Source organism: Solanum lycopersicum, chromosome 9 (assembly GCF_036512215.1).
Source record: "Solanum lycopersicum chromosome 9, SLM_r2.1".
In the NCBI taxonomy this organism is placed as follows: Eukaryota; Viridiplantae; Streptophyta; class Magnoliopsida; order Solanales; family Solanaceae; genus Solanum; species Solanum lycopersicum.
In genome coordinates this window covers 35,102,515-35,111,688 of record NC_090808.1, presented here as the reverse complement: position 1 = coordinate 35,111,688, position 9,174 = coordinate 35,102,515, and the positions used below count along the sequence as shown (strand labels likewise).

General features: G+C 36.8%; 1 protein-coding gene across 1 annotated transcript; it reads right to left on the bottom strand.

Moving 5' to 3' along the window:
* Window positions 1–3,714: 3,714 nt before the first annotated feature.
* LOC138338486 (uncharacterized) lies at window positions 3,715–7,740 on the bottom strand. The gene is made up of 6 exons (XM_069289452.1): window positions 7,179–7,740; window positions 6,675–6,800; window positions 6,156–6,275; window positions 4,792–5,036; window positions 4,540–4,676; window positions 3,715–4,399 (listed from the first exon to the last, which is right to left on the bottom strand). Exons 1-6 carry the CDS (start codon window positions 7,738–7,740, stop codon window positions 3,715–3,717), a joined length of 1,875 nt encoding a protein of 624 aa, XP_069145553.1.
* Between the last annotated feature and the right edge of the window lie 1,434 nt (window positions 7,741–9,174).

Genomic DNA, 9,174 nt, shown 5'->3' with positions numbered 1-9,174 from the left:
TTATCATGCAAGGATTCAGTGCACCATTCAACATTCTCAACAATACATATATATGTCAAGTTAATGGTCCTCTCATTGAACCCACACCAAAACTATTAGTATACCATTACGTGGTACCTGATCCAAGTTAGTTTGTCAGACATAACAACTGCCAAGTTAGAGTGCCGAAACACTACATCCGAACCAATGCAAGTTAGTTTGTTAATAAGTGACACCTGATGCAATGGATGATATCACAAGCACAGTCACATTTTTAACGTACAATACTCGCATCAGATAGTCAATTACTCAAGTTACTCGCCTACATTATTTATAATCAATTCATTAGGTTCGTTACTACTATTACACTTTGCTTATACATATCATACATCAACCTATGAACATACATCGCACAAAATCAAAAATCACAACCATGCCCAAACCCAAGTTCACGAGATAGGGCTTTCTCCTACGGTGTGCTTCTCACGTAACACTTAGAAATATGTGCATAATCAACTTTTTATTTTTATTGGTGTATGAAAACAGACACATGAATTCTATTTACAAATTCCAAAATATTACTTAATGAATAATATATTTATAACTAGTCAATTGATAGAGCCTAGCCTACCTGGGTGCGAAGCAATTGCATATAATTTATAGCCCAAATTCGGGTTATCCTAGATGGCAAGAAGGTGAATTTGGCCATGTATCAACAAGTTATTGATCTCCTTATGCTAGAAAGTTCTTCCTCTATCTAACCTAAGCCTGGAGTAGCTTTTGGAAAAATCTATGGTTATTTTCATCTAATTAGGTCTTTTGGGAAAAAAGGAGTACATCAGATTTCGTGTTATTTACATTTTGTCTTGCTCATCCCGCTTTTATAACTACTTATCGCTCTAGAACACTGCAGCCCGAGCAGAATCTTTACCGCTCTAGAAGGATAGTGACCCCAATATTTTCTATTCTTTTCCTAATTAACGAATGTTTAGGTTGTTTCAATCTAGTAGCCAAATAGATTTTCAATGAGATCGATTGTGAAATTTTGTTTCTTTTCATTAAAATTTGAAATAAACTTAAACGTAATTTTACAATTCAAACTAAATAATGAATTCTAAAACATTGCTGCTAAAAGATAATAAAAAGGACCTCGTGTCACGACCCAAAATACGCCATGAGTGGCACCCACACTTAACCTCCTAAGTGGGCGAACGAACGAATCTAAACCCCTACCATATATCAATAAAATGCGGAAGCTCAAAAGTTATTAAGTAACCAATTAAATATGATTTTAAAGTTTAACATTTATTATTCCCAAAATTTGAAAGTCATCAAATCAAGGACATCTATTTTTGAATTACCAAGTCTAAGAGTGTTTAAGAAACCAAAATAAGAAAAAAAGATGGTCCATGTATGAAATTCAAATACAATGGCGTTAATGAGAGAATCCAGTACAAGCTATAAATAATAGCTCACCATGAACTTTGATGTGCAGGAGATTGACTAGAGCTAAGGGAAACTTGAAGTCGATGGTACACTTGATGCACTCCACAAAAGAACAAGAAGAAAATACAAGTAGGGGTCAGTACAAAGAACACGTACTGAGTAGGTATCATCGGCCAACTCAAAATAAAAATCAATATATATTGAATGATAATATAAAATCAACTACAATACTTAGCAGGTGGCAAGCAACGAACTCATGAACCAGTGACAACAACACCAAAGTAGGTACACCAACAAATACAACATCAAGCACACCTATGAGGACTCATGCATCCACACCATACTCTTTTGGAAAAAGGGTTCGTTGAGATTGAGTATATTAAGTTAATTCAAAATTCCTTTCCTTTAATGTAATTATGTCGGAACGTGACACTCTGATCCCATATACCATGTCGGAACGTGACACTCTGATCCCATAATACTGTACAAAATTGTGACACTCCGATCCAATTATCTCATCATTTTATTTCATCAAGCCTTTTTTATTCAAGGCGTCATTTTAATAGAGATGGTTCAAGTTTAGCAATTTAACAGTCTCAAAATTTTAGTCCAACCACAAACCACATAATCAAGACATACAACCAACAAAGTACATACGAGACTTTACAATATCATTCAATACATATCAATCGCTATTGAGAGTTTATCTATCAAATAGAAATTAACCATAACCTACCTCCACCGAAGAATCGAAGTCAAGCAACTACTTCTCCAATGTATTTCCTTTCCTTATTGCCTTCTGAACTCTTTTAATCTATCAAGTTTATATATGCATAAGGTTTAAGTTAACAAGCTCGTAAACACTCTTATTATATGTCTAGCCTAGACCTAATTCCCATAATCAATTGTCTAATATTTAAACCGATGGGTAGGTCCTATTTCCTCCCATTAGCACAACTTTAATGTATTTAATATAATGTACTACATCCTATATTCAATTACCTATGTCAATCAGTTAAACTTCAATTATAATGTGATATTTAAATAACTTTCCAATTCTGAAATTTAAAGGTGTACCTTCAACAAGTAATCGACTAACTATTTCTAATGTTTACTGTAGCTATTATTCCACTCAAGTTTGTTCAAAAAATCACTGGCCAATGATAGGGAAATTATTGCCCTATGATTAACATGGGAGTAATCCCTATTTTTCCATATTCCAGAACATATAATTCATATAACAACTATTTTTATTTTAATTTATTTTTTCAATTTAGTGACGAATCACATCTCTTGTTTTTCAATATTATTCATATTCTCCACTAAACCTTATTCCCGAATTCTTTCAACTAGAACGTTATACTTCAAATATAATATAAACCCATACATATTAATTAACCAACAGAAAACACTTGAATAATTCAATTCATAAGTCACAAACAGTAACACAAAACGGAAAACAAAAATAGATTATATCATCATCATTCCACACCCTAAAACTATATCTTATAAACTACTAATGGATTTACCTTAATAATTAATTACTATCCATGTATACAAACATAAAAAAAATATTAAGAACTTCTCTGTACCTGAACGCCTTTGTTCCATCCCTCTTCGCTCACAGATGCCTCCATTATTTCTCAACCATTGTACAACCCTTTTGTTTTTATTTCTCCCTTTCTACACATCAGTTATTACCCTAATTGTATATATATATATATATATATAATTATAAAATAGAGAAAGTAACCCACTACAAATTTTAATATTATCTTCTTTAACCACCAACTCTATAATTTATTAAAACTACCCGACTAATTTCGTAATTATAATTATGAATAGTCCAATCCCAATAGAACCCATCAAAAAATATCTTATGAAACATAAGACTTTAGCACTCGAAACGACCAAAAAGGGTCATTACAATAGATACCAATTTACCCATCATTCGTCCTCGAATGTTCAAAGGATGGCAAGTGTAAGAAAAAGTACCTGAATCAGCAAAAAGATGTGGATATTTTTTTCATGCATATCAGCTTCGCTCTCCCAAGTGGACTCTTCAACTGGCCGATTCTTTCATTGAACCTTGATAGATGCAATCTCTTTTGACCTCAACTTGCAGTCCTCTCTATGTAAAATAGCTACAGGCTCCTTCTCATAATAGAAATTCTCATCAAGCAAAACTGAATACCAACGAATAATGTAGTTTCCATCACCATAATATTTTTTTAGCATAGACACATGAAATATCAAGTGCAATTCTTACAACCCTAGAGGTAAGGTCAATTAATAAGTCACCTCTCCCAAGCGCTTCAGATCTTCAAATGGATCAATATACCTCGGACTTAGCTTACCTCTCTTAACAAACCTCAGCACACCTTTCTTGGGTGAAACCTTCAGCAAGACCTTTTCACCCTCTATAAACTCCAAGTCTCTAACCTTTCGATCTGCATACTCCTTCTTCTTACTCTGAGATGCTAAAAGCTTCTCCTTAATGAATTTCACCTCTTCTAACGATTCCCTTAGAAGATCATGACCCCAAGGTCTAACCGCAAATGCATCAAACCAACCAATAGGGTACCTACGTCTCCTCCCATACAATGCCTCAAATGGTACCATATCAATACTTGAGTGATAGCTATTATTGTATACAAACTCTGCTAATGGAAAAAAATGATCCCAATGACCACCAAAATCTATCACACACGCACGAAGCATATCCTCCAACACTTGAATTATTCGCTCAGACTGCCCATCATTCTGAGGATGAAATGAAGTACTAATATCAAGTCTAGTACCTAATTTGGCATGTAAGGTCCTCCAAAACTTAGAAGTAAATTGTGAACCTCTATCTGATATGATGGAAAGTGAAACTCCATGCATTCGAACAATCTCTGAGATATAGAGTTTGAGTAACTTCTCTGCATTGTAAGTCATCTTGACCAGAATGAAGTGAGCATACTGAGTTAACCTGTAAACAATTACCCAAATAAAATCAAACTTACCCAAGTCTTTGGAAGACCAACTACGAAATCCATTGCAATTTTTTCCCACTTCCATTCAAGAATGGGCATTCTCTGAAGTGTCCCTCTAGGACTCTGGTGTTCATACTTTAACTGCTGACAATTTGGACATTGGGCAACAAAATCAACAATTTCACGCTTCATTCTACTCCACCAATAGTGTTTCCTTAAATCACGATAAATCTTGGTTGCACCAAGATGTATTGAATACCTTGAACTATGAGCCTCTGTAAGAATGGTGTGAATCAAATAATCAACACGGGGCACACATACCCTTCCTTTAATTATCAAGATGTCTTCTTCATCAATTAATGCCTCTTTAGCCTCTCCTTCGCAATACCATATCTCGAATTCGGCTCAGCTTCTCATCTGCAAGTTGCTTTCCCTTAATCTTGTCAAGAAAAGAAGATCTTGCCTCCACACAGGCCAAAAATCCTCCTTTCTCTAGTACTTCAAGCGTAATAAAGTCAGTATCCAGAGTCTGAACCTTTCTAGCTAATGGGCGTCTAGAAACCTGTAAGTGGGCCAAACTACCCATGCTCCCTGCTTTTCTACTAAAGGCATTTGCCACAACATTAGCTTTTCCTAGGTGATTTAAAATAGTAATATCAGTCTTTCAATATCTCCATCCACATTCTCTGCCTCAAATTCAATTCTTTCGGAGTAAAGACATATTTTAAACTACAATGATCTGTATAAACTTCACACTTTACCCCATATAGATAATTCTTCCAGTGCTTTAATGCAAATACAACTACAGCCAACTCCAAATCATGGTTTGGATAGTTATGTTCATGAACTTTAAATTGCCTTGAAGCATAAGTAATTATATTTCTCCCCTGCATTAGAACTGCATCTAAACATGAATAAGATGCATCACAATAAACAATAAAATTCTTACCTTACACTGGCAAGGCAAGAAACGGTGCAGTAGTCAACAAGGTCTTCAGTTTCTAGAAGCTTTCTTTACACTCGTCCGACCATACAAATGGAACATTCTTCTTAGTCAAATTTGTCAGCTGGGAAGCAATAGAAGAAAACTCCTTGATGAATCGACGGTAGTAACTAGCTAAACCAAGAAAGCTCCTTACCTCTGAAAAATTAGTAGGTCTTACCCAACACTTCACTACTTCAATCTTAGAAGGATCCACCATCACACCATCCTTAGAAACCACAAGCCCCAAGAAGGACACTGAATCGAGCCAAAACTCACACTGGGAGAATTCGGCATAAAGAATTTTCTCCCTTAACAACTCCAATACAATTCTCAAATGCTCCTCATGTTATTTCCTGCTCTTTGAGTATATCAGTATATCATCAATAAATACAATAAAAAAGAGGTCTAGATATGGCTTAAAAACCCCGTTCACTGGCTCATGAAAGCAGCAGGGGAACTTGTAAGCTTAAAAGACATTACTTAGAATTCATAATGCCCATACCTGTTTCGAAAAGCAGTCTTTGGCACGTCTGTTTCCCGTATTTTCAATTGATGATAATTGGATCTCAAATAAATTTTAGAGAAGACACAAGTACTTTTTAACTAATCGAACAAATAATCAATGCAAGGAATGGGATACTTGTTCTTAATAGTTACCTTATTCAGCTACCTGTAGTCTATACACATCCGGAAACTTCCATAATTTTTCTTCACAAATAACATTGGAGCACCCTAGGGAGATGCACTCGGTCTAATAAAACCATTACCTAACAACTCCTGAAGTTGAACCTTTAACTCTCTTAACTCAGCTAGGGCCTTTCTATAACGTGGAATTGAAATGGCGTGAGTCCCCGACTCTAGGCCAATACAAAAATCAATATCCCTATCTAGTGGTATACAAGGAAGGTCAGCAGGAAAAACATCAGAAAACTGACGGACTATAAAAATAGAATCGATTGAAGGAACTTTGGAAGTTTCATCTCTGAGATGTGCCAAGGAAGCTAAACAACCTTTATTCACCAACCTCTTAGCACGAAGAAAAGAGATGATACGAATTGAAGTGGAAATATAGTCACCCTTTCACACTAGAAGACGTGTCCCAGGGTTTGCCAAGGTCACAGCCTTAGCATTACAATCTATGATAGCAAAATTTGGAGAAATCCAAGTCATACCCATAATTACATAAGAATTAACCATCTCGAAAAGAATCAAATCTACATAAGTATTGCTCCCCACAAAAGTTACCAGGCAAGACCTATACACCTTCTCAACTATCAGAGACTCACCCATAGGAGTAGAGACACGAATAGGCATGTCAAGCAAATAACATATCAGATTAGTACCTCTGATAACAACATCAGATGTCTCTACCTCAAATCTCTCAGGGAAAGCATAACAATGGGCTCTATAACCTGTTTATCCATTGCCCCTACCAGGTTGTGCTACAGTACTTCCAACCTGCCCTCCACCCCGACTAAACGTGTGGAGACCATGTCCTCCAGAATTATAGCCTCTATTATGACCACCTCTTCCTCTTACTACTAAGGATCTATAACTCTGTCTTGGACAATATTTCCTAATATGTCCAGTCTATCCACATTCATAACAAGTCTTAGAGACAATGATAGGTCTCTGTGAAGATGACGAAGGCTAGAGATAACCTCCAAAACTCAGAAAAAGGCTGATCGGTCTGCAACGGACCCCCAGCTGAAGACTGCAATGAAGACTGAATAGAACGGTTTGGATAACCTCCTAAAATCTGCCCTCTGGAGTACGAACCACTATCTCACCTCTCTTACAAAACTTCTTTAATGTCGACGCCTTGGTGAAGTTGTCTGTCTTTACCCCCTCTACCTCAATTACAAAATCAACCAGTTCCTGAAAGAATTTTGTTGTTGCAGCTACCTGTAAGGCTGGAATCTGCATATCTGACCTTAATACTTTCATAAAGCGGTGAATCCACTCTTGTGGACTGAAGCAAAGCCGAGTGGAATACCTAGATAGTACATGAAATTTGGCCTCATAAGTGGCAACCCACATCCTTCCTTGATCTAGGCGCATTAACTCAACTCTCCTCCTTTCCCTCAAAGTCCGGGGTACATACTTCTCCATGAATAATCTAGAAAATGATGCCCAAGTCATAGGTGGTGTCGTTGCTAGTCGACACTCCACATAAGACAGCCACCACATTTTGGCATCCTCTTGAAACTGATAGTTAAAAAACTCAACACCGAATAGCTCCACCATGTCCATCTTATGTAGCAGCTCATGACAATTAACTAGGAAATTATAGGCATCTTCAGATTCGGCACCCTTGAGAATTGGAGGTTTCAACTTTAATGAAGAGGTCATGTTGGTCACCTTTCATTATAGACCCTGTCGTCATTCGAGGAAACGTGCCTGTTTCCAATGATGCATCCATACGGGGCTTCACAACAGCTGCATGTTGTACTCCCTGAACCTAAGGTGCTGGTGCAGAAAACACTGGGGTGTCGGCCCCTTATCAGATAACCCAGTAAGATAAATGAGAACTTTATTAATCATCTCTAGGGTATGCTGGGGTGGTATTTCCTTCTCTTGAATCTTCTCATCTTCCCTTTGTTCACCCTCTCTCACTACCTCATCAGTCGGTGGAGGAGTCACTTCTCTATCCCTAGCTAAACCAGGTGTTTGTCCTCTGCCTCTAGTGGGCGTCTTCTAGCGACCTCTACCACGATCTCTTGCCACTGCTCCTCCTCTATTTACAGCCCAAATGGTTGGCTCAGGCGCACCCTGTCTTGCCGGTGTTAGTGTTGACACAGTTGTTGCTCTAGTTCTAACCATCTGCGAAATAGAGTTAGAAGGTCAGATAACAATTTGTATCACTTAAATACTAATTACATTCAAGTAATAGCACAAAAGAAAGAAAATATGATTTTTCCTGAATTCATATAGCCTCTCGAAAAAAGTAAAGGTGTCCCCGTATCATTACTAGACATGTCCTTGTGTGATGATATAATCTGACCAGATGCTCTAATAAAAAGTTTTTAACGATCCAAAATACGCCGTGAGTGGCACCCACACTTAATTTCCTAAGTGGGCGAACCAAGGAATCTAAAACCCCAACATATATCAATAAAATGCGGAAGCTTAAAACTTATTAAGTAACCAATTAAATAAGCTACTAAAGTTTAACATTTATTATTTCCAAAATCTGAAAGTCATCACATCAAGGACATCTATTTTTGAATTACCAAGTTTAAGAGTTTTTAAGAAACCAAAATAAGAAAAAAAATGGTCCATGTCCGAAATTAAAAGACACGAAGATGTGAATAAGAGAATCCAGCACAAGGTAGAAATAATAGTTCAACCTGAACTCTGATGTGCTGGAGATTGGCTAGAGCTGAGAGCGAGTCGAAGTCGATGGTACACTTGTTTCACTCCACAAAAAAACAAGAAGAAAATACAAGTAGGGGTTAGTACAAGGAACACGTACTAAGTAGGTATCATCGGTCAACTCAAAATAGAAGCCAATATATATTAAATAATATTATAAAACCAACTACAATACTTAACAGGTTCCAAACAACAAACTCATGAACCAGTGATAACAACACCATAGTAGGTACACCATCAATCACAACACCAAGCACACTTATGAGAACTCATGCCTCCACACCATATTAATTTAGAAAATGGGTTCTTTGAGATTGAATATATTAAGTTAATTCAAGATTCATTTCCTTTAATGTTATTGTGTCGGAACGTGACACTCCGATCCCATATACCTTGTCGGAACGTGACACT